Source organism: Haplochromis burtoni, unplaced genomic scaffold (genome assembly GCF_018398535.1).
Source record: "Haplochromis burtoni strain Fernald_Lab_line unplaced genomic scaffold, NCSU_Asbu1 Contig_72, whole genome shotgun sequence".
Classification (NCBI taxonomy): Eukaryota; Metazoa; Chordata; class Actinopteri; order Cichliformes; family Cichlidae; genus Haplochromis; species Haplochromis burtoni.
Window position 1 is genome coordinate 1,025,999 of NW_024582433.1, and position 27,380 is coordinate 1,053,378.

General features: G+C 41.2%; 1 protein-coding gene across 3 annotated transcripts in view; it reads right to left on the reverse strand.

Moving 5' to 3' along the window:
- LOC102298028 (mediator complex subunit 13L) overlaps nt 1–27,380 on the reverse strand; it is an 84,026-nt gene that overhangs the window by 24,231 nt on the left and 32,415 nt on the right. For all 3 annotated transcript variants that reach the window (XM_042221688.1, XM_005930064.3, XM_005930063.3), the window contains 2 exons: nt 7,860–7,944; nt 5,064–5,147 (listed from right to left, as the gene is read on the reverse strand). In XM_042221688.1, the coding sequence (XP_042077622.1) occupies nt 5,064–5,147; nt 7,860–7,944 (169 nt within the window). The remainder of the gene's footprint in view (nt 1–5,063; nt 5,148–7,859; nt 7,945–27,380) is intronic.

The window sequence follows — 27,380 nt, forward strand, 5'->3', positions numbered from 1 at the left end:
TTTTTCTCCTTTCATTTCTTTATGTTATGTTTTTATTTCTGGAGATTCTGTGACCTTGTGGTGTGGCCTAACACCAGATGTCTGTTGCCTAGGAGATGGCTCATATCTCAATGTCACTTATCCCTGAGGAGAGGAGAGGAAGAGGGGAGGACCTGCAGTGTGTTTTAAAAAGCTTGTTCTGTCAGGTCAGGTAAGAATTTCTGAGATTTAAAAAAATATATATTTAGGTAGGTGATGCAGCTCGTGTCTGTTTTATAGCCATGCTACACTAAAATAACCACATTATTTATGCATGAGTATATAACCATTAGTGAAATTAAAGCACCAATATTAACAAGCATACTGTGGACTGCACTTGACATGCATAGAATTGACTGAACTAATGAGAGAGACAGACTCTAATACAACCATTCAGCCGTCTATAGTAATGATTAATTTATGACCCCCTACTTTCACTGAGCCCCACCACACACACTGAGCCTCCACCCCACTCTTCCTCCCTCTCACGCTTCTCCTCTCATGCTCTCCCCTGTAACTCTCTCCCCTCAGCGTCTGATGCAATGCGTTACCAACCCAGAGTGCTTTCCTCTCATTCAGACACAAAGAGAGCAGGAGTGTTGGGTTAAGAAAGGAGGGGTTGACGTTTGTGTTGTTGTTGGTGGTGGTGTTGGTGGGAGTGGGGGTGGGTGGGAGGAGTGGGTTTGGGAATGTTCTCCTGGATGCGCCGATTCCCGCTGTGCCCCAGGGACACATACGAGATAAACACCAGATAAGCCTGACAAAGGCAGCAGCGCCAAGGCGCAGGAGTTGGCACGAAGAGGCAGCATGCCATTGATATTAGCACCAAAGCGCCCCCTGTTGGGGATAAAAAGGCACAGAGTGGAAGTGAAGAGGAGACAAAGGAGGTGGTAACACAGCTGAGGCGGGAGGTCACTGTACGCCTAACTGAGCAATGTCCCCCTCATGGCACGAAAACACTGATGGCCAGAGATCTGCAGGGGTTTTTAGGACTCACACTGTCAAGTGTGGGGCAACAGTGCAATTGTGGGAACAAGGGATGGTTTGTGTGTGTGTGGAGAATGAGGGAGGGGGGAGGCTGTGTGCTGGAAGTGAGCTGTGGAGATATGTGGCAAGTGCAGGTACAAAATGTACAGACATCTATAAAACACTTGTATTTGTTTGTGTGAGCGTTCAAGTACATTTCTCTCCGTCTCTGTCGTCCCTCGCAGGACTTGTAATAATTCACAGAAAGAACAAGTCAGGATTGGCATAGCAGGGGGGCGTACCAGCTGACAACATATTCAAACAGAGCTGTCGAACTCAAGAGGAATTACATGATGTGCAAAAGTCACACACACGCAAACACAAAAAAAGCACGGCACATGTTCATACGCCGAATGTGTATGAATGTCCACTTACAGTAGGACACACGTAACAGCGTCTTCACACCGCCCTACTGCCCACATATAATTTAATTAATCTCCAATAACGAGATATGTGATCACTGCTAGCTCTACTTACTAAGATGTACTGTTTGCAGTGGGTTGTTGATTTGTTGTATACTTGTACGTCATTTGTATATTGTGCAGTTTCATGGTGCCATCATGGGGTCTACAGAGATAAATTTATAGTTTTGCTAAAATTGGGCATCTTACATTAATATGCAAAAGTCTTGCGCAAACCGTGATTTATTTATATTCTTGTAAAGTGCTCTCCATGCCTTCTTTGGACACTCATTTGACTCATTATCGCTTGAGTTCTTGTACACGGCCATTTCTAGAGGAATGTGTTTTGTTTGTGTTGTTTGCTCGTCAATCTTTGACTCATGAATCATTTAAGCATAAAACAAACACCCAACGCAAGAACAGAGTCAGAATCAGAATTACGTTTTAACACCAAGTTTGCCTGGTACAGAACACCGGTACAGAAATAGAATATAGTGTTGAAGAGTGTCTACACATAACCCATTTTGAATTGTATCTATTGTATTATTTGTATTTTAATAGTAGATTTGTATTTTTCTATACAAATGAATAGAAAAATACAAATGAATACAAAGTGAATCCCAAAGAGCAACTCGCTGAAAATTATGCAAATCTTGGCATGGTGTGGAGTGTATTCTTAAAAAATTTGCGGAAACTGGAAATGTGAAGGATAAAAGAGGAAACAGCTGGACTGAAAAACTGTCTGCAGCAGATGAACAGAATCTGAAAGTCATGTCCTTAGGAAACAGGAATAAAAATCCAGCAAAGACCTGACACGGTACTTGAGAAATGCACCTGACCCTTCAGTTGATCCATCTACTGTTCACTTAAGCCTCATCAGAGATGATCGCAATGAAAGGGTGTCTGTCAAGAAGCCACTCTTAAGGAAGGGAAACAGGAAGAAAAGGCTGGCGTTTACCAAATTACACGAGAAATGGATTAAAAATCAGCGGCAACATTTTCCAAGATCAAAACTTTTGCACAGTATATATGGTTTATACTGAAATCCACTCACATGAACTGTCCCTGAAAAAAATCCATTTTTTTTTTTAAATTTACCACATCATTACTTTGTAGTCGCTCTTTTACCAGAACAAATGCAAACGTATAGCATTTGTAAAAAACAGCTGTTACCAGATGTTTCAAATTATTACAAAGTCACACATCAAAGGCCCTGACTGGACTGGAGGATAATAGCATTTGTTGGGGGGTTTCTTGCTTACAGCAAGCCATAACACATCACCAGTATAACACATGACCTCAAAAAAAGAGGAAGAAGAAAATGTTAAGAATCTATTGCCGAAGCTGCATGCCGTTATAGCTGGACTCTTCTGCCCTGACTCTTCTTACCCCATTGGGGTTAAACAGGCCCTTGGAAAGCAAACATCCCCTCTGAAACAAACCTGTACTACTTCCAAACATTTGAACCAGAGGCAGCAAAAGGTTTGCTACACAGTATCAAAGTATCTGATAGTACGATGGAGCCAAGTTATATGCTCAAGCATGGCCATTCATACTTCATTAAAATGATTAACCAATAAAGAAACAATTGAAGGACGAAAATGTTGCTGTTTTTTTTTTTTCCTTTTTGGTTTTGTTTTTCCAGCTGAAAGTTCTGAAAACAGACATTTTTCTGTCAGTTAGCAAAATCTTTCTGTTTTATAATTACAAGACAGCCTGGCCAATCAGCTACCAGAACGTTTTCTGTAATTTTACACATTTATTTCTTACAATTTAAGCCCAAACAGACTTCTATTATTAATTACAGCAGAATTTATTTATCACATATAAAAATCGAGCAGCATTATTGAAATTGCACTTCTTTTCTTATATTAATGCATCTCGGGGATTAAATGTGTCAATAAACGTCTTTACACTGACAGAAATGGGGGATTTCAGCGCTCTGGCACACGTGAGATCAAAGAGAGCTTTATGTGCACATGATGTACAAAGAGCTTGGCATCCCTGACTTAACGTTTCTATTTCTATTTCATTTATAGTTTTTGTTTTCAATTCACTTTAGTTCATTGTCCCTCAGTTCCTATAAAAGTTACTGCTACTTTAGAGTCTTCCCCCTCCTCCATGCACCTCAGAAGCTGCGCCAGAAACTACTACTGAGCCAACACAAGCCGCCAGAGCTTCAGTGCTCATTCTAATATGTTATTTATAAGCATTTTTAAAAAATATTAGAGGGACGAGCTTGTTATAGAAGTTAAGAGGTTTTATCTTCATATGCACAGTGGAAATATACACAGCAACCTACACTGGGAAAATTGTATTTCGCCGATCTCTCCCTTCACAGAAAAAAATTCTAAAAATTCTAATGAAAATAAAAAATAAATAAACTTTGGAAAAGAAAGTGGAAGTCATACATGTGCAAACAACGAAAAGAGTTCAAAAGACCTGCGCTTGAAAAACTGAGCTGTACCTCAACTTCGTGCAAGTGTGCAAACACATCTGTATAAATCAGTGGAGCAGCAGATAGCAACAGTCACAGTAATACTCAGCAGTCTCATTCAGGAGTCTGATGGCAGTGTCACAAGCATTCACATTCTCTCCATCTTCATAAAATCAGTCAGCGAAAAAATCAAAACATCCGCATTCTGAATTATATCTGACTCCTCCATTACTTTATCACCGATACATACAGTACGTTCTACCGGGAGTGCTTTTTGGTACAAAGATGTCACCGTCGCATCAAGCTTTCTCGCAGTGTTTCACAGATATATGCAATACAAGTGACACACACTCCTCGGGATGTCACGCGGCATGCCTCGCTGAGAGGCTTCCACCTGCTCTAAACAGCTAAACCCAAGTTTGCCTCAGCACATCACAGCAGAGAGCACTCGTGTCAGCAACTTTCTACAGGAAGAGTTTCCTGTGCATTTGTTCCTTTGCGCTACGTTTGAATGACAATGCAATTTACAACTTAACAATGTCCAAATATATTATATAAACGCATGCATGATTTGTGCGTGTGTGTGCTCGTGTGTGTGTTTGCTGCAGCTACGCAATATAAAGCAGATTTCCAAAAGGAGCTGTTTGACAAAGCCACTTATTTATCCACTCAGCGTTTGAGCTCTGCTATGTTAGAAATGTAAAGAATGGTGCCTCCTCACCAGCAGGAAAAGCTGAAGTGGGCCGACCGAGCTGTGTGAGGGAAGTGTAATGGCTGCAGCAACAAGTTGAACTACTGCCATCACACCCACCCCTCTTTTTACTCTGTTTCAGTCTCAGTGACTGTCTCCCACACTGCCTACACAGCGTGATCCACAACCCTTCCCTCACCCTGGGAGCGAGAGAGAGGGGGAGCTGTGAGAACTCAGCTATGCTCTCACCTTCCAACACTGCTCTAGTTTTTAATAGTCTCCCACCATGGGCCAGCTGCTGAAACATCAAGGACAGACGACACTACAAAGTGTGACACAGCTATTCGCACAGCCAAGCTGTGTCACGCTTTGCAAACATGCATTTCTCAGAGTCAAACATACATGCAAGAGGAAAAAAGAAGAAGAAATCCTATTAAAAGTAACCAAATGAGACGTGTGCATGCACTTTTGTGCCAAGTGTTCGACTTACGTGTTGCCTAAAGACTTCTCCTCCAGCTCGTGCGGCTTGAAGAACCATTTTCCAATCCTCACGAACCCCTTATCCGTCAAACATCTGCAGCGATGAGCAAGAGAGGACAGAAAACCCAAGGAGAGTAAGAGAGCCGTCAGTTTTCTCTCATCATCAGCAAGCAAGTGATCGATCAACTGCAACATCTGAATAGCATTGTGCGCTTCAATCAAAGCATCAAGTAACAAATAATATTGTTGTAAAGCTAAAAGAGTTTTTGAGTTTGTAAAAGTGATGTTCAGAATGAACTTTAAGGCAGCTGCATGATAGCGTGCAATTTCAATCATTTTCAGCCGAATAGTTTCACAGTTACAATTATTAAAAAAAAGTTATAATTAGCCAAAAAATGACCTTGCAAAATTTGTATTAGCTTTCTAATCTTCCTGTCTTGAGCCATTTTACTTTGGCTCTTTGCTTCTCAGAACTGTCTACTATTTTACTTATTACTAGTAATGCTGATATGTAGTTTGCAAGTGCACAGGGGAAGCAAGAGTAATTTTCAGCTAATCTGTTTCCCCAACGTGATTTGCACTTTTGCACATGGCTTGCCAAAACCACTTCTTTCATCTGAACAAAATATGATCACATCAAAGTTCAGTTCAGTCATCACGCTCCCTGTTTGGCTGTGCAACCAGCTCTTTTAGAAGTTTTTGACTCGTCTCTGTGTGCAGGTGCCAGTGAATCCCCCGCTGAAATCTCTGACCTGGGTTAAGGAATTACAGTGATTTCAAGTCCACCTCACTCACCCAGACTCAGCTATCCAAAACTTTCAGTCTCCAGCTGTACCATCTTTGGTGCATTCTGATTAATACATTTTCTCATCTGATCATGCCTTTCCATTACATATAAACTATTTCTGAGTTTTACAACAATATTCATAAGGAACAGATTACTATAATGACTGTAGGGTATGTATGTCTCTTTTCTCTTCCTAGATTTATTAATCAATCTGGATGAAACTTGCTACATAAACTGGCTGGGGTACCAGGACCATCAACATCTATACAGCTTTTGGGAATTATATTTATAACACTGACATCCTCACAAATTATGCATAATTTATGTAGTTACTGATCTCAAAATGAACTGTATCAACATTGCATCTGTGTGTATGTTGTTGTTTGTAAATGCATTTTGGCAAACTAATTCTTGACTGAATTGTGTTGTCACGTCACGTCATCGCCATCGCATACAACTGCATGCTAAAATGTAAAATGAGGCCTTGCCTTTTTTTCCTTTAAATGTGGGGAGTTGATATTTTTCTCTCATTTCCCTTAACTCTATCTTGACACCGCTGTGTTACCAGTATCTCAATTTACCTGCAACAGTGACTGCCAAAAACTGTGCAGGAGAAAAACAGCAGGAAAAACCCCCAAACACACTTTTAGCTTTTTTTTAATCATCTGGCAAACAAATCACTTATGATTACGCTGTACAGAGTGTCGCTATTGCATTTTATTTATGATCATATTTTCTGATTCTGCCCACTGCGTTGTCTTTATTGGAGCCAACCAATACATTCATCTTCCAGTAGATCAAGGGTATGAGGATCATTTATGGTAATAAATAACAATAAAATAGCATCCATCCATTTGAGAGTCGGGATATAAATTTAAATCTATAAATCTGGTGGTTGATGTCACACTTTGATTCTTTATTCAGCAAAACGTCTTTACTGTGATTGGCCGGTTTCCTTGTGACGCTCTGTCTCTCATGCCAACTTGACGAGCAGCACAACAGAGTTATTGTAACATCTTAACTTTTTCATTAACTTTAGCAAAAGTTATATTTCTGTCTTTATGCTATTCAATCCTTTAAATTAAAAAAAACTGCTTGTAAAAGAAAAAAACTGAATAGTTTTTGATGACAATAATCATAATTAAAATCAGAGCTATAATATCGGCAGCCTGAGACAGAGGTCAGCTTGATCTGCAGAATATAAAAGAGAAAGTGGAACTGATACCTTTAGTGTTGAAACAGTGAGCTATTTAAGGAGTTAGCTTCAAGGTAATAGGAAGGTTAATTCAGCATGCCCCCTATGATGATCACTGATGCTTCACTTAATAGAGAGCAAATATGTGCTGCTTCATTTAACAGATGGCTCTGACTCAGAAAGGAGAGCTTTGGGTACTTGAGCAAGTGATTCAGCACTCAGTTTATAATTCCATTAAGGTGAAGCTCATGCAGGAAAACTAACGCGCTCTGTCACTTTGACTTAAAGTTGTTGTTTTTTATTTGTTTGTTTGTTTGTTTGGTGACTTTCACAATTCAATTCCCAAAACAGGAAGAAATACACCCCTATTTTGCATTTAGAAGTCACTGTGTAAATATTTAGGAAATGGGAATCTGAGGACATATTGCACTATTATTTTACCCCTATCGCTTTGTTGTTGCACCTTTGAGCTGGGTGCAAAGGTAATAAAAAAATCTAATCTACATGTGTGTAAAAGGCTGAGCTGGCATGAAGCGACGCTGCTGTGTCAGACGTGAAGCCCTTCTGTGTAAACTCTGGTGGCATTACACCAGCTCGCTGTGGTTCAGCGTAAACAAGCAAAGGCGCCATAAAGCGGGGTCTCCGTGGACACCAGCATGGTGAAATCTCTGTGTTAAACAGGACTGCTCATTATTTGCCTCAACAGGCTACACTTATGGGTGCCACAGTGGAGTTATCCAGCAGTACGCTTGTTGTTAGACACCATTTATTTACATTTGTTTACAGCTCTCGCGGTGGACTGGAGAAAGCGCTGATGGTTTTACCTTTCCAGCAGGTTGTGTATGGCCTTGAACAGAAGGGTTCTGCACTCGTAGGAAAGCCCACACTCCCACAGGCCCTCCTCACCAACTGAAAGAAAAGGAAACAAAGACATTTGTCAAGATTTTTTTCTTTTTTTTTTACTCTTTTGTTAATGAAAATTTGTAGTTGTATCAATCAACCAGCCATGGAGCGACATCCACCAATTTCCAGCATGCTTAGCCCTAACCAGTCACAGGCCTAGCTTGCAACTAGCACATCTTTTGCTCATTTGCCTCAGCTCTATCTTGGCACCGCTGTGTTACCCAAATCTCAACTCACCTACAATAGCAACTGCCAACAAGTGTGTAAAACTGCAGTAAACCACCCCCCCCCACCCCCAACGCACACTTTTAGCCTTCAAACTATTCACTCATGATTACCTTGTACATTATTATTTATTATTTATAGCCGTTTTTTCGGATGCTTTGCTCTGCTGTGTCCTTATCAGAACCAGGCAATGCCCTAATCTTCAAATAGATCAACGATATAGAGGTAATATGTTCAATTACGAGCCACATGCTAACATCCTGTTAGTGGGGAAGCTGCTCGCTGTTGATAACAACAAACCCAATCAGACACTTAAAATCACCCTCAGCTGACTGATCTGGACATTATAAAGAAGCTAATAAAGACAAAGTACAATAAAGCAAAGTGATTAAAGCTACCCAGAGCCTCGATATGAGCATCAAAGCTGGTGAAGCTATAAACATAGTGAGAGATTATGTACACTTGACACTTGTTTTGTTATCTAAATCTGTTGCACCTCTATTTGCTTGATGTAAGGTAAAATCTCTCAAGCAAAGGCGCGTGAGCAGCAACCCATTTTCAGTTCATTTCTTTTTCCAGTAGCAGACTACTTAACTGTATATAAATGTATTCAGTTGTGTAAGTGAATAAGTTTTGCAGTTACAGGCGTATGCATGGAAAAAATCAGAATTTGGTTTGTATATGCTGTCAGTCATAGTCATTAGAAAGAAAAATCAGTATGAGGAGGTCACACAAAAGATCCGAAACTGGAATCAGCCAAGAAAATTGTGATGTGGCAGCCGTGAATCGGTGCATCTCTAATGAGAAAGTATTACATTACTGTTATCTCAGTAAGTAACGTCATTTACTGTGACAGTAGGACATCTGCACACGCCACCTTGACAATAATAAACAGCACATGGTCAACACGTTAATGAAATTTTGTTTATGGATAACTCTGTCAAAACATGCTGCATGTGCTGATGAGATAATTTACACATCATATTTAAAATCAAGATGATGCCCGTGTGTGTGTGTGTGTGTGTGTGTGTGTGTGTGTGGTGTGTTGATGCGCGTGTGTGTTGTGTGTGTGTGTGTGTGGTGTCGTGTTGTGAAGACAGAGAGTTTCCTCGGCTGTACAGCTGTCCATTGGCTGCAACGACGGCCCAGTCAAACCCCATGCAGTTGTCAGCCCCTGTTAGCCTGAGAGTGAGAGCATGCCTGTATCTATAAAGGCTGACACACAGGCTTCACCCTGCTCAGGTTTTTACATGAATAAAGAGTTTTAACTCAATTCACTTTTCCTTTAAAAACATGTCTGAAGACAAATTAAATCAAGTTTGTCTAAGCAGTTTGGTCTGCAGTATGCTGTGAACAATCCTTCTGCCTCCTGATTTCTTTACCCCCCACTCCGGCTACCACCCAAAACCAACACAGGCACCAACCCCCACTGCCTTCCTCCCAAAAAAAAAAAAAAAAAAAAAAGGAGACACACTCTCACACACACACTGACAAATGCACACACAGCGGCCAGTTAACAGTGTTTCTCTTTGTTCTTTGCCATATACCTGCAGGGCTGCTGGAAGAACTGGAGGATTGTGGGTGGGTGTTGTGTTTGCTTATAGGGTGGTGGCAAACAAACCAAGCATCACAGAAATACACAAGGAAAAAAAAAAAAGGAATGAGAGACAGAAGCAGAGGCAGATCGCCGGGGGGATGGGTGGCACAAACCCCAGAAGAGGTTTCCTCTTTCTCTCCTCTGTCTCCTTTTTATCTCCTCCCTGATTTTCTCTTTCTTTCTTTTTTCGCCGTGTCTGTCTTTCTCCATTTCTGTTGCTTTGTTGATATTTCCCTCCTATTTTTTTCTTCTTCTTCTTCTCCATACCAGAGTGAATGAAATTTCCTTACTCGCCAGAATTACCCTGTAACCATGGAAACGCTGGCGGTGAGAGCATGGCGCCCTGGCATTCAATTTCAGCACTGGTCCCTCCCACCCCTCACCCCTCCTCCTCCTCCTCCTTCTCCTCCTTTTCTCTGTTCTATTGCTTCCAACACCCCTCCACCGTGCCCCCTCGTCCCCCCCACCCTTTCCGCCCTCCCACCCACCCACCCCTCATTTACTCCTGCTTCAGGGCTCAGACAGGAAGCTCGCTCATGCCAGCTCTTCTACAGAGGAGAGAGAGAGAGCGAACACCATGAGCAGAATGCCAAGTCTCCACAAAATCCAGCTCATTAGCTCTCACTGTCTCTATATCTCCCCTTCTCTCTCCCGCTATTAAAAATCCCACAATTTTTTTACCTTCCCAAACTCTGGCAGTCCTGTACAACCCATCTTCATTTACTCTCCTCATGACCAGCTCCATAACACGCTCCTGACCCCTATTACTCCAGAACTATGTCACAGACTCCTCAGCCTCACATTTTCCAGCACTTCCACCCAAAAGTCAACAAACTGAGCCACCATCTAAAAGGAAACATTGCCACATTTGCTCCCCTAATGCATGTAATTTTGTAGCTAATAAAAGAGAAGAACGTGTGTAGCAAATCCCAACGGTAGCACCAGAGTACGCTTTATATGCCAGAAAACACGCGATTCACACTGGACGCTCACGTTTATAGTGTAGTTGTCAAAGAGCCAGCTCACTGCGCCATATCAACACGAGGTGTGACAAATCACTGTTGCAGGGAAACAAGGTCAGGCATCCACACAAGCACGTGCACGCGCTATTAGTGTAAATATAGAAAAAATGGAGTGTGAAATAAACTAGCAGTGATATCAAAAAGGGGATGATGAAAATACCATGAAACTGTCATTTCACCAACAGTCGGCTGATGACCATCACTACCTTTCCACTTTTAACTGCTTGTTTTATTGGAGGAGCAACACGGAAGGCCTGATGAAGAAGCACACTGTCAACGCTAAATGCACAGCTAAGTGCAATACAGCTTTACAGCATCATGATCAATCATTCATCCCATCCCGAGCTACAGGGAACTGCATCACGCCTGAAAGATTTTAAAGGAGCTGGGTGCAATCGACCTCGGTCTCCATTAGATTAAACTGACTCATCAGTTTTTGTTTTACTAGGTCTGACTAATTAGCACTCAGTTTTTAAAGAAGCAGATGCAATTAAAAGCTGTTTTCACATTGATTTACATCTTACACTCACTTCAAATTTATGTCGAAGTTGAAAGACAGTAAAGAAAAATGAGGGGAAACAACTGCAAAAAAAGAGTGTGTGTGCAATCTACCTAAGTAAACAGCAATAATTGAAATTATATGTTTAATGATATGATATATCATGCATGCTTCAGGATCTCTTCATTTTTCATTACAATGCATCATTACAATAATAGAGAGAAAACCCCAACAATCAGATGACCCTCTATGAGCAAGCACTTGGTGACAGTGGAAGGAAAAACTCATTTTAACAGGAAGAAACCTCAGGGAGGGGCAACCATCAGCCAAGGGGGAAAGGAGGGAGACGAGACTAAGGCTGTGTGAGAGGAACAACGAGAAAGTATTTTTGCCAGAATCAAGGCTGACTTTTTTAAACTCTTAAATTCCAATGATGACGAACTGTAAGCTCCAATATAACGACATTCCCTAAACACTTCACCCGCAGATATCATACGACGTGAACAGCATAGCCAAAGTACAAGAACTGCCCATTTAAAGAAATGTAAACTCAACGCCACTGTTCATTTGGTCCCTAGCAACAGACGTGCCAAGTGTGAAGTAGAAAAGTGAAGAGCACATAAACAAACAGCGATTCCTTCTTTTGTTAGTGCGATAAGAGATGAAAAATGGGAGTAAATTCTAACATCTGAGAAACTGGAGGAAAAAGTCAAAAATAAAAATCATGTGGAAAAATTACGCAATTAGCAAAGCAGCTGCTGTTAATCATGGCAATCAGTTGCTCAACTAATATCTTTATGAGCGCGTGCGTGGGTGCAAGTCTTTGTGTACATGCGTGTAACGTGAGGTAACATCCTCACAAATGCATGTTTATTTCACGCGGCCTTGCCACCCTCAATCCTCGTGCCACAATGCTCTTAACTGCTGCGCCACGTCAAACACAAACAAGCAGTGATGGAACTGGGTCGCCACTACCACTCCGAAAACTTCTCCCTCTCTTTTTCTCCATTCCACCCTCCGCATCTAACCCCAGCTTTCCACCTCCATCTGTCCATCAGTCCCTCTTTTTTTCTCTTTGTGTGCTCTCTCTCTCTCTCGCCTTCTCTTTCAGCTCCTCAGACTGTGTTGCCCTGGCACCACTAGAGGGACTGACCGCTCACTATAACTCTGAGCTAATAAACACAAAGACGGTATTGATCCGAAGTCTAGCGGTGACATCACGCTGCCTTTCATACGGTGACCTTTTTCCACGCTTGAAAAAGTAACACGTTACTGTAATCACATTACATTTTGTCTGCAATCTTTCAAATACTGTGGGTAAAGCACATTATGGTTAATACTGAGCTCTTTAATGATCCCTCATGCTTTGTGAAAAAACCATGTGAGCAACTCCGTGGCAAAGATGGGGCTAAAAATGGCAGAGCAATCTACAACTTTCTAAGGTTTGGAAATATGCTGTATAATTCAAATGTATTGTGCAAAGGGACCGAGAACGTGAAGGTTAAAGTGAAGAATGCTGGATACGCCCTTATTAGTATAGGGATTTGTGCTGATATGTAGACATAATTATTAGCACAAATGTCACTTGGCAATTATGTAACAATGCCTCTCGTGACGATGCAAAAGTAATGTAACGAGAAGTGTGGCAGATGACTTCCTCCAGCTGAATTACTTCATGAAAAGAAACAAAAGGTGAGGTCTAATACATGACTTTCTTAAGCATTGTTGTTTCTCCCCCTCCTGCTCTCTGTCTTGTTTTGGATCAATAGCACCAGCAGTTCTGCTGTCCACCGGTGTCTGTGCCGTGCGCACACTATGAGCTCTCACTGGGCAGCGCGTGTGTGTGTGTTTATGTGTGCAATTTCACACAAACCCCGCTGCCACTTTACTAATTAGCTGGCCCGCTGCATGTCTGAGCAGAGGTTGGTCTCTGTTTACTCTGTGTGTATGTGTGCAAGCATCTATGTGTGTGAGTCTGCAATGCTTGGGTATGCATGGCAACACAGTGTGTGTTTTCATTAATATGAAAGAAAAGAAACATTACAAGGCTGCACAGATGGGGAGAAAGTGAAACAGAAGAAGACGTGGCAAAGAGAGAAAAAGGGAGGAGGACGATAACGACACATCTCAGGAGAGGATAACAAATCTGCAAATGCGGGTTGGGGATGGAGGCAGTTTTCATAATTATCCCCCAAAAAATCATTTATAACTGTTCCCATATTTACTGAGTTTTTTTTTAATCACAGAGTAAAAACTTATAACTGTTTTACTACTCTTTTTGTAACTATTTAAACATTTTTATTAAAAGAAATAATTTGAACTTTAACTGAACTTCACCCATTCAGTGGACACTTCATTAGGTACAACTTTATTTGGTTTAACTGCTTATTAAGGCAAATACTTAATCAGCCAGTTACACGGCAGCAACACAGCACTTTTAGGCATGTAGACACGATGTCCTAATGATCTGCTGAAGGTCAAGGTGAGCATCAGAATGGGGAAGAAAGATTATTCAAGTGACTTTTAATTAGGTAATATTTGTTGGAGCCTGTCAGGCTGGTGTGGATATTTCAGAACTGCTCATTTTCCCACACAACCATCTCTCGAGTTTACAGAGAATGGACCAAAGTAGAGGAAATATCCAGTGGGTGGCAGCTTTTGGACAAAAATGCCGCGTTGATGCCAGAGGTCACAGGATAATGACCAGACTGCATCGAGCTGATAGGAAGGTAACAGTAACTCCAATAACCACTTGCTACAAGGGATGTAGAAAAGCATACAATGAATTGAATGTCAAAGCAGATGTTAGGAAACTGAAGCTACAATTCACACAGGCTCTTCGAAATTAGACAATAGAAGATTGTAAAAATATTGCTGAATCTCACGAGCCTTGAGTTTTGCTGTGACATTCAGATAGCAGGGTCAGAGTTTGGTATAAACAACATGAAAGCATGGATCCTTTTACGACCACAGCGTACCCTTCCAGCAGGATAAGGTTACCAAAAGACTAAGAATACTCAGAGTTGCATATAGCTGTAATTGAACACAGACAACATCTACAGCGTGTATGTAAATGTGCTGATGTCATGAAATGCTCACAGTACAGTTTACGACAATGCCTGGCAGTCACACACAAGAATAAGCGCTAACGCTTGATGAGGTCTAAAGATGTCACCCAGGAAAATTAAAAGGCTGTGAAAGCGGCCCATTTCAACATGCCTGCAGTGATCTTTTAGATCAGCACAAACACAAAGTTCAATTCTTTTTTATTCATGTATTGATCAGCACATTTAGCCCATGACGCTATCCCACTTCAATTTATTTTTCTCCCCTCTCCACATAAAGGGGAATATTCCAGCTAATAATGTGTGAGTTTGTGATATGACGCAGCAAACTTCTATCTTTTATATTTCTTATTTAATACTCACACAGACATCATAACAATAAAAACAACAGTTTGCAGGGAGAAGCCAGATGCCCACAGGGGATTACTAACAGCGCTTTCCAGTACAGTAACAGTAGTTTGCTGTCTGTTTGCTGGCTGGCGATATGGCACTGCTGCAGCATGAGCCAGAGTTTATGCAGCTTATACCCTAAGTATAGTCATAAACAAAGAAAGAGAACTGTCCATCACTGTTCTCCTCTTTTTCCTCTTGCGCCTTATTGAGTAAGCAGATCTGTGAAAACGCAAATCACTCCCTGTCTCCCCCCTCAGCCGCTTGCCCGGAGCCAGCCCAGCCATTCCTATTATTCGCGAGCCCCATTCATTCATAAGGTCTCCTGGTAGATGAAAGGAGACGCAGCACTGGTCCACACTGCCAGAACGTGTGTTTTTTCTTAAGCTGGAGATGAAAACACAGTTCTTAATTTGTCAGTTAGGAGGTCACATCTGAGGCATCCAAACCTGCTACAGCTCACAGGTGAGGTGAAGCGAGAACCTGTTGCAGTATTGGAAACTTCTCTTGTTTGACTTTAGACATACTGGAATTTTTCTTGGGAGCAATTAGCATTGCTAATTCTTGGATAATTAAAATATTAAAGGGCCTTTTTTTTCCTCCACAGCTTGTCTGTTTTACATGGTCATTTTCCCCCCTGCATGAGTTTGACATGGTGTGGCTGTCTTATGTAACAGCAGCTAGTTCTCTTCTCCGGCCTACTCTTTCTGGTTGTAGGTGTGCAAATGTGTTAAAATTAGCTGTACAATTTAGGTAGAAAGGAATCCTGCGTGCATTGCCTGGATAACTGGCTGAAAAGCAGTGCTAGTTTTTTCACTGTCTTCAGTGAGCTACATGATGTGAATGACACACGAGAATAAGATGAGAGGAAATCAGTTAAACAAGCAGCAGCTGACATTAGTGGCACAAAGGCTCGGCGTCGTACGGTGCTTTCTTTTTATCCTTGTAATACTCACATTGGTGCTTTACTGTGAGATTTACACATTTTAAAAGTTATTATGTAATATGCTTGTAGGATCACAAGCTTCAAATCCAGCAGAGGTTGTTTAGATGTGAGGTAACAAACACAACAAGGATTTCTGAAATTAAAAGAAACTTGGTTTCTGTGCTTGCTGCTTGTTTGCAGTTGGGGTGCTTTAGAGATCAACACCAGGTTTCTACATTCATTCATACAGCTCACTATGTAACATTAAATTTTGTATCAACACACGCACAAAAAAGGAACATATTTCCTTTTCACCTGATTTCAGCTTCATACTGTGCCCTCAATCCCTCACACACTCTCATGATCTAGTGACACCGTTCTCCTAAACCCGTTACCGACACCTGTCACTTCAACGCAACGGACCAGATCTCTAAAACACCCCGCTAACAATGCAGGATTCAGAAGGCGGTAAACAGGAAACACTGTGGGCTTTTGAATTTTACAGCTTGCAAATTGTTTACAACCTTTAAACTGCTGGCACAATGACTTCTGTTTCCCTTAATCCACCCTGGACAGTTTAGATTTACAACTTCTGGTTAAAGATTTAATTGTCAGCTGTGTGCTTATCATCATATTTCACTGAATACTGATTGTTTCCCATGAACCTTCAGGTGAAAATAAATTTTAACATAGTATACGACCTGAGGAGAAACACCTTTAGGAAACAGACAAAAAGAAAAGGAATGTACACATGGAAGGCACTCAGACCCAGGAGGTTCAGAGAGAGAGCGAGGGGGCAGCAGTGACAGCTAGGAGGAGGAGGAGGCTCTGAGAGAGTGAGGGGATGAGGAGATGGGGGGAGAGAGAGATCTGGAATCAATTAGGTGACTGAGCTGAAGTTGCTTGCATAGCTGTGGTGGGGAGTCAGGCGGAGGGGAAAGAGAAGGGACCAGGGTGTGAGTGTTGTGCCATGAGTGAATGTGTCTATATAAACACAAGCTCAGTGCAGTATGCGCCCGCTCGTTTTGATTGGACGGCATATCTAACTATGCGTGTGAGCCTTTTTACCTGCTAGCCCTGACATCATCTCTTTAACCAGTAAAGTCAAGCCGCAGTAAAGTTCCTCGTCCGCTGAGCGCTCCGGAGCTAAGGTCAGAGTGGGTCACAAGAACGGATGGCTGGCACAGACCCAGGCCATGTCAACACAGCAGCTCTCACTATTCCCTTACGCAACTTCCCCTCGTTACTTCTGCGTGCACCAGATTCACACAGTGTATTCCTGCGCTGGCTCTGACACTGGGGGAATTTGACTCGACAAAGGAGGGAAAAAAACAGCAACACTGTGAACTTTGTAGTCCGTGTTGTTAAAGAAAAAAAAAAGAAAAGCCATGGTTTGTGAATGGTTAAACATATGCAGAGGATAAAGTGAAGTCACAACCTCAAGTAACGCCAATTGAGGTTTATTCACATGATTTCAAAAGCATGTTGTGCAGCGTCACTGATGGCCGGATGTGAACCCTCTGAACGAGAAAAAAAAGAAAATCTTTCTTAAGATTATTTTGCAAACCTTGGATCAAGGATAAAATGTCTTTTTTTATTTTTTAGGAATTTGGAGGAAAGGATTGCAAACTGTGACTCAGACATAATCACTTATATAATCATTACAAAATATGTATAAAAAAAGTATGCCTTTTCTACTACACTAAACTAAAATAAAGCAAATCCTCACAATCACATATACTATAAACTTTTTCTGTCAATAAAAGCAAAATAAATTTAAAAAACACACTAGCGCTGTTTAAATTGATCAAAAAGAGCCTAAGCTAGGTTGTTTGAACTTGGAGTATGATATGTATTACAGTATTAATATTTTCAAAATGTTACACAGCTACAGTTCAGCGTCTGGGGTGTTGGGATATGAAGTGCTTGTGTACATTAGGTCAGGAATAGATGGTGAAATGTTACAACTGCGGACTGAAGAGGGCTCGGAGGGCCTGGAGCACCTCCGCTGGCAAGCAAAAGGCATATTGATGAGAAGAAGAAAAGTTCAGAGAGCAGAAAGTAAGAAATGAAAGCACAAAATGTGAGGGTTACTGTGTGTGTGTTTGTTTGTTTGAAGGTTCAAAGTAGACAGTCAAGAAAGTCTGAGTGAAAATTCTCTGAGAAGTCAGCCTCAGTGTGAGCGGCACATTTTATATACTCAACAGGGGGCATGTCGGAAATGGGAAAGAAAAATAATATTAACAGAAACACAAAGAACATCTTTAAATTCACAAACTGCAACCGTACGCTAAAACTGAAAGACGCCAGCTGCTGCAGCTCAGATTTTCTCATCAGCTCAACAAAACAGACTCCAACACATCACTCATTCAAAGTTAACCGACGATCGGTTTCTTATGCATGTTTCTACATTTGTCGGCTTCTTGACTTTTTTTTTTTCATTTATTTTTAATTCAGTAAACAAATGTGGCGCATACTGTAAGCTTCTTGATTTATTTATCATCTCACCAGTCAGCCTGGTGCTAATTTGAAGCGATGCTGTGCATGATTCTGCAGCTTTTAATCGGGAAGAGCTTGTCGACACCATAATTTATAATTTACGGGATATTTACCGTATTAATGTAGAGTCAATGGTGCAATCAGAGTGACTGAAGAGGACTAAGCCCAGGCTATTATGTCAACAAAAAGAACAATATAAGATTTACCACTTTATCTCTAATATAACCTGCTAGAAAAAAAATTGGGGTGTAGATGTGCGTTTATAGGTTTAGTGCGTTTGTTGGTATAGAGGACAGAATCAGGGGAAAAGACTGAAACACAGGCAGAAAATAGGAGATAAGGAGCTGAAAAAAAAGCGCGGTATGTAAAATGCACTTGTGTTGGTGTGTGCATACACACGCTGGCCTCTTGCCAACCCTGACAATCAAAAAAAAGAAAAAAGAGCCAAGTCTGCAGAGAAAAGCCAACAGATTTATCCCACACCCTTATGTAATTTGACAGTCACTTAGTTCTCTCAAACCAGTACAACACACACACACAAATCAACGGTACACACTAATCTTTTGATGTCTAGGATGCAGACGATGGATGGATGGATGGATGCTAAGCACTAAGTGTCAAGTGTTGTCCCATAAGTCAGTGGGAAATATATAAATGAATGAACGGGATGTGGCGTCTCAACTATTTTTCACGCGCTGCAGTGAAAACACATTTTGTCTCTGTGGACACACATAATGACAATTAGCCTGTTAGGTTTTAGCACAGAATTAAAAGCAAAAAAATAATAATGGAATTGAAAATGAATCAAATCTGCGCGCGTCAGTGTCTCTGCTGAACCGCATTAAACGGCTATTAATCAAGACAGATAAACGCCTCAAACGTCTGGATTATTCCTGTATTGACTCACAGATCTTTCATCTGCATTTCTCTAAACCTGAATGTTTACCATCAAAACTGGCCTGTTTGAGTTAGCACTTTTACACGATGTCTCTTGCATTCCTTTAGATATCCTACTGCATAAAGAGCAACGCACGGTAACTCAAGGAACTGTGTATTCAAATGAGAGGTGTTTGTACACGTAGCTCACTGTGAAGTCTTTACTCAGGGATAATTATTAGCCAAGCATATTATTACACTAATGTGTATTCCCTTCACAATTTCAAGTTTATGGACTTCAGACTGCTGCATGAATAAACTGTCAATCATCTCATCCATGCTTGCCGTCTAATGCATCCTCTAAGAATTAATCCTATTTGGCTGAATACACAGGAAGCAATAGCAACTCTTTCTATCAGCAGGCAGAGCTGAATGCGGTGTTGATGCCTCATATTTACAGTTTGCTCTTCATATAAGCAGATGCTGATGAGCTATTGCACTGTTGGTCTGTGTGACTGTAGCGTTTACACCTAGATTTATGCCTGCTAGCGTTAAATAAAAGCATATAAATGCATAAAAGATACACAGTTCCACAAAAAAAGATTAAATTAAACACCGACATGAGAAGTGGACAGGGCAGAGTGTTAAAGGGGCTGCTTATAATGTTCAGCCTTCAAAGAATTATGACCTTCCTTTGCGGTTGCTCTCAGCTTTACAAAGCTGAAGCTGCACAAAGCTGCAGAAGCTTTCTGTTCATTGCTTGGCGTGAAGTGGGCATGGATGTTGGACTGACAGGTCCTGAAGGTTACAAAAACAGTCGAATATATCCCCCTGCAACATCGTGTCAGAGAGCGAGTAGTATTCTGGCAGGTTCAGTGTCCAGAAAACCAATAAATAAATACCTAAAAAAACAACAATTTTAAGGTTTGATAATAAATACATATTCAGCTCCTCAACAGAAAGCCTGCAGCAGTAATTGAAAAGCGCACAACCAGATTACTAAAAAGCAGAGAGGCAAAAGTTTTGAAAGGCCTTTGAAAGTGGTTTCATTTTTTGCCTGTGCAAGACTCCACCCTCCACCACCCACCTCGCCCAGCTGCCACTGTTGTTGAGCTCCCATAATTTATTTATTTAGGTTATTAATTGTGGTGTCAATGGGAAAAGTTGTGGCAGCTCAAATACAGACAAACAAAGGTAGACTTCGAGTCTCCACACCTCTACTACCACATTTACTTGCTTAATTAAGTTTCTTCTTCTTCTTCTGCTAACCAACTAATCTTTGATAGCTGCCCCTGACGGCGAAGCATGCCCGCGCCTGTCTGTGCTTGTTTTAATCCACGCAATTAGGAGAAGGTGAGCTCGCTTTGGGCTCACAGGTTATGGTGTAAAAACCACACACAGCCTGTTCACACCATATCGGGGAAAAAGATATTGGCAAACAATCAAAAACAATTTGTCTGATGTCCACGGTTTCGCAGGAAGTGTTTGTGAAGTGGGACGCTGGAGAGTGACTGCAGCTGAAGGGGTATTTGTTTGTTGTCAGTAATGCCTTCTCAAGTGCATGAGGTCTGATATTTTGAGAGTTGCTCAGGTAGAGGGGAAGCACTGCCTTTTGATCCCCATTCATCCAGGGTGTATCTGCAGACTGTCAAAGTAATGTGTCAAGCGTCGAGCAGCTAGTTGTGCTGGGATTTGTATGAGTCAAGCATCGGTGCTACAGTAAAGAAAACAGTTTATCTTTTTGTTTTTTTGAGACGGCTGAGGATTAAACAGAAGTAGACTTTGAGTAATGTAGGCATAGTATCATGCAAGCAAGTGTTCATTTATAATGACTTAGTCTGGTGCACGGAAAATAAAGTGTGACAAGCATTTTAACTGACGCCTATTAAAATGAAACGCCGGCAGATTAAAATATAAGAGCATTTAATCTTTAGCACTCGCCAGAGTGGAGAAGGTAGCGATGTAAGAGGGACCATTTCTGTGTGTTGACCCTCAAGTTAAGCCACAGACACTTGAGCACCTCATTAGAAGTGAATGGGCTTCGAGGTGGGAGGCAGGGCAGCCATGGAGAGGCTCAGCGGGCCTCCACAGAGTTTCCTAACTGCCACTAGAGGGGAGGCGAGAGAGAAAGAGTTGGAGAGAGACAGAGACCGAAGCGCTGTCTCTTTCTCTCGAGGATGTTGGAGAAATGGACTGCTCCTCCTCCCTTTCCAGGGAGCATTCATTGCAGTATTTGTGCTGGTCCCTGTCTGGTCCACAGAGTTTAGGAACTTATGAGGAAATATTTCAGTGAAGTATTTTAAAGTACTCTCAGAGATCAATAGTTAGATGGTAAAAAAAACAGCCCATCAGCAAATATGCCTGGTCTCTGAGATCATCACACCACTATTCATCAAACTGAATTAAACATCTCAGTGGAGCCACACGAGGGCTGCAGGGACAGAGATGCTCAAATGGGAGCCATCAGTTTACTCTAATGAGTGTCGGATACACAGGAATCAAGTCTTTATTCAGTTTTAACCATTTTCTTGCCTTCATTGCCAGGCACTGAGACGCCACCACTTATCAGCTATCTTAAGAACAGCAGCTTAATTTAGAGTTTGTTAAATATATATTGCAAGAAAAAATGACAGCATTTAATCAATAGCTTTCAAAGTGGATGTGGTTCATCATGGACATCGTCGCACTAAAATTACTGCAACCGTCAACTTTGCCTGAAACGGTTGTTCCAAAGACACCCATCTTTGAAACTACCGACCAAGTCCAAAATTCACATTAACTACTTAGAGTCCACCCAGAAACTCATAAATCTGAAACAGAAATTCCTTCATAGCGATGTAGTTGCTGCAGGACAGCAATTTAACTACAATCAGTTGGCAACCAGTTCAGTTGAGTCCTCATCTACAAAGAGGCGCATCACAGATTGTACTCATCGGCACAGACTGGCTCACAGTGACTGCAACATGTTGGCAGTCGACCTTTAGATTTTAAATGAGATCAGAAATTATTTGCAAACCTTCACAAATCTGTCTGAAAGTGATTGCAATTTTATCCAAAACAGTTTAGACATCTTTGTAGAACGTACAACATAAACTATGTAAGCGGCCGATACCGTTGCCAGCATTCATGCTTATGTGTTTCACCTGGTGGTCGTGTCATGCAGTGCGAGGATTCCTCCCATGATCCTCTGCTCCTTGTTTTTGTCTTTTTTCTTTCACTTTTTTGTAAATTCACTCACATCAGTTCTTTCAATCTCTGTCCAGGAAATAATGACATCTGCGAGTCCTTATATTGAGGCTAGGATTATGGTTCCTTATACAGAGGCTGACAATTATTGTGCACTTAATGATCCATTCAAAACTGCAGCGGAAAATTAGCCATTATGTTTATTACTTAACCAGTGCTTTTTGGCCTGCAGCCTTCATCAGGGTCATCAAGAACTACACTGCAGACAGCACTTTAAATATCATGCTGTGTAGGGTATCAGAGGAGCTTGCAGTTATGACGTACCTACAGTTTAGATTTAGCATAGAAGCATAAATCCCCTCTGAGGCCAAGACAGTTGGCCATGGCAGGAATCATGAGCCATGCATAGCTAAGCTAGCACAGCACAGTGTTAAAAATCAGGAATTGGACATGAGTATAATAGTTTTTCTTTACTGTGCCAGAATTATGATTATAGCCAAAAAAGATGTACACATACTGATGATGAAAAACTACTGCTTGTAAGGAATCTGTGGGAATTCATTTTACAGGCAGTGACGTTATTCCCACCTGATTACAACAAAGTTTTTAAAAAATGCATAACAGTAATAGCATAATATACCAAAGTAGCTAAAAATACTATTTAATTATTCTTCTGGCCGATGTGTAAGTAGCCTATGGGCATTATTGAACACATTCCTAACAAAGAGCACATGTGGAGGTGTTCAGTATCCAAAAAAATGTAGTCTCCATGATTGGTAATTGTTTTAACAAGCAGCTCTAGCCCCTGTAGGAGAATCGCAGGCTATTGTGGAGACATTGATTGTCTGTTTACTGCAACAAAATCAGCATTTCTCTGCTTGTGATAAAAACGCCAAGGGAAAAAATCAATTTGGCCATTGCAGTCACTTGATGCGGGCTGAGAGGCCTCGCAAACTGCAGATATCAAAGGCAGCTGGCTCATCGTCAGAAAGGAGGCTCGAAGGAAACAACAACAGCATTCATACCATCTATTTTAAAATATAAGCATATATAGCTTCATTTTTGAGTCATGTTTGCTGTTAAACAAATTTGGCTTTAGTCTGCACTGCATAATACTCGTGTCCTAAAGCGAAATAGAATTAATCTCAAAAGTCACAATGGAGGAAGATTTGGAGCAGTGCTATTCTTATTTATTTCTTTATTTATTCGAACAAAGCATGGTGTCTTGTTGTTGTTGTTTTCTGCCTTTTGTTAATGATGTTTTCCCCACAGTCAAGTCAATTCTATGCATGTAGTCTAAAATAAAATAAATAAATAAATGAAAACACAAAATTGCCTCACAGAGCTTTAAAATCTGTACAACATAAAACACCACCTACTGTCTACACCAATGCTTCTGACACCACAAATAAACTTTTAATGTATCATCTCAAAGCACACAGCATAACACTGAGAGAGTGCTTTGTAGCGAGCTACATACCGTCATATATGCCATTCATTTAATTTCAGATGTTACATGTCAGACAAATAAATTCACACTTGGAGTCGCACTACATATATATACATATATACATACACACACACACACACACACACACACACACACACACATATATATATATATACATATATATATATATATATATACACAGAGAGAGAGAGAGAGAGCCAGCATTAGCTAATGCTAGTTAGCTAGTGCTAGCTAGTGCGAGTTACCTAAATTTGGCAGCAAACTATTTCCATAATATATTGATCATAATGTATAAATTGTTAAAGAAAACATCTGAGATGCTTACCATTTGTTCCAGAATAGTGTTAAATATGAACCAGGGCATTTTTTTTCTTTTTCTTTTTTCCCCAAATTGCAACGCTAGGACATCATGAGAATGCCATTGGTCAGTTGCAATGTTGATCCTGAATCAGCATTATTATGGTCATGCAGGAACAACACAAACATATATAGATAGATTTCTTGTATCTTGTATCCATGCATGCAGAAAAGTTAAAAGTGGAGTTTAGCAACTGTTCTAAGTGCCACTGTCTCCTTTTATAGTACTGCCACATCATCAAATAAAGCGCAGCTAAAGTTCAACAACCTTCCTCAACTTAATCATAAAAAACAGATTCTCGGCACAGCTGCCTTTGCGAGGAGTACACTGGTGAAAAATGCATAAACAAAGGGATTTTTATTAAATCTGCTGTATATTTCATAGCAGCAGCAAACTGTTCATGTCTTTGAGGTCAGATCGAAAAGTTATACCGTGTCCACATTTGCCCAGATTAGTTTAATCCCACAATTCCCTTACAGCCTCTCTTCTTTCTCTGCCTGCTTCTGTAAAACTCCTTCTCCCAGTCTGTCCTTCATTTTGTCTCTCAATCTCTTTTTCTATCTAAGACACACGCACCCACACAACAGCACACACACACACACACACACACACACACAAAGCTTTCATTCTTTCAGTTTGTGGTTTTTCTTTCAAAACTGAAAGGTTGTGAAGGAAAAGCGTACACTCCCACCCCTTCTCCGTGCAGCTGGGAAACTTCACCCCTACCGTCGCATCGCTCTTTCTCACTCATACTCACACACACACACACGCACACGGGGTGAGGAGGTCACGGGCCACGCCCTGAGAGCCCACAAGGGGAGGAGAGAAGAGGAGGAGGGAAATCAGAGATTCTCTGTCCTTCCCCACAAATTTGCAGACAAGTAAACACGACTGTGGCAATTTTTTCCTTGTTTCCTAACTCATTTTCCCTCCTCCCTTCGTGTGGCGTGTGTGTGCCTCCATCTGTCAAGTAAAAGCCAGAGGATAAAGTTTCTCCCCCCACGAAAGCATGTTTTTCTTCTTTGCGTTTGGAATTTGCAAGTAAATTTGTCCATCCTGTTAGAAACAGTCATAGCTGTAGAACAGACTGATCCTTTCTCACATATTCGAGATAAGAGAGATGTGAACAGGAGGTGTGAAGTGACCAATTTTAAAAATGAGTGTATGTTGTTGTTGCTGGCAGCACAGCAAATAAGAAACCAAAAAAGAAAAAAAATCGAGAAACATGTGCAGAACACCACACCAACTGCATATCTAAAGGCCTAAAGAGAAATCGCAGATGTTCTGCTCTCCCTCCAAACAAACCACCTCTTTTCTTCTTTCTGAAGCATGAATTCCCGTCTCTCTCACTCTCTCTCACACACACACTCACTCCCGCCGTTCCTCCCCTCTCTCACTATATGTATCTCTGCCTTGTCCTTTCCCTCCCTCTTCATCTTCCCACTCTTCCCACCCCTCCTCCTCTCTTTTTCTTGCTCATGTTTTTTTTCTCCTATGATGGAATTGCTGCTTTCCACATGTGACTCACTTTTTCACCAGCCAAAGCCAGACAGGGGGAAAAAAAAAAAGTCAAAATGCATGAGTCTTATTGCCTCTCTGACTCTAGTAAGTCCCTCTCACTAGGTGAAACAGCATTCCTTCAGGGGCCTCTTATAACCTCCATAGGTCTCCCTCTTTCAGCGAGGTTGTTTCCTATTGAGACATGTGTCAGCCAGCGACCTAGTTCACGATTCGAGCAAAATTTGGGAGGCTAATTATTCACCCCCTCTGTTCGAGTCTCGCTTCTGAGAGCTGCTCCTAAGACAAACCGTGAAGGAATAAAGAGAAGGAGTAGGCCCTGATTGGCAACCGTACACCCACACCTTTTATTTGCCAAGGAACTAAGCGTGCTCGCAGATATTCGCCACCTTAACATCACAGAGAGCAACCCCGAATACAAGGGAGGAGAAAGGAGGGGGGAGCACAACAAAGCTCCAAGAGGAGGGTTAGCAGGAGGAGGAGAGATGGCTAGAAAAGGAGAGCGTCAGTGCATAGAGCTAATGCCAAGTAAAACTTGTTGACACAGAAAAGAGGCTACTAGGGAGTCATTTAAGATTAAAGATAGATTTAATTTCTTTTTTTCAATTATTTTATTGCTTTATTTTTCTCAAAATCAAACAGTTTTAGATGAAGTGACAGCAGATTTCCTCTGCTGTGAGCCAATAAAGTGAAGTTGAGCTTTTGCCTCTAAAAGGACACATTTCAGTACAGTCATATTATTGAATCTATGGAAAAGGCTGGTTATGATAAAAGCACGCTTTGCAATGTATGAAAAATGTAGCAGGTTACTGTTCTCGCCATGAATATCTCTCTTTGAAACCGCCCCATAAAGATCTCTTTCCACACTCACAGAAGTGACTTTTATCGACTTTCTTTCATTCACTTCCTGTCTGTTTTATTTTACCCCAGCTGAACCCTGTGGCCTTTGTCTCGTTAGTCTTTAACAACCTCCACCTTCGATTTGCCAACTTCTGGCTGCAAGTTGTAAATATCAAGGATTTTCTAAAGCTACTTTTCAGACGTGAACTCTTTTCCATTAATCTGATGGCATCTGAACATGTCGCTTTCATGCCTGAATGTACATCGTAGTCACTTTACCACAAACAGTCTCAACAGCAATCTTACTACAGTGAGTCTAGCCTAGTAATATTTGTGTGTCACTCTGAACTTGGCAGAAGTTTGTTTTAAAGAAAGGCAGACACAAGATTGTGACTGTGCACATGTCTCTCTTACATTCTTTCATCTCCCTGAAGGCACGGCTGTTTTGGAGAATACCCTAAACGGCAATAACGTAAGAAAAGGGAGAGAGAAAAAACACTTTTGGCACGTGATATCCTCTTTCGGTCTTCATCTGCCCGAACTTATCTGGCAGAAAACCTCAAAGATTTACCAAAAAAGTAACATGTTTATTTTCTCCACACAGGTTAAAGTCTGAACATTTTAACATTTCATCTCCTGCATTGGTTCATCAACATCACAAAGACAGCACAAAACATACAGTTTGCATTTCTTTAGTGGCCAGAAGCACACAAGCACACGCACACAAAGTCTTCCCCAAAATCCCAAAGTTGAGCTTTCCTGGCTCACTTAACCCTGCAAGTTCACACTAAAGCTTGATTTAGACTTCTGCTGGGAATCTACATCCTAACTTACGACGTAATTGGAAGCAGCTTTTAGCCCTACGCTGTAACCTTTCACGCCATTCAAGTCATCGCGGGCGGCATCGACGCAACATGTAGTTACATTTCTCCGGAGGTGCACTCCCGATTAAGGATTAAAAGGAGTTTCGG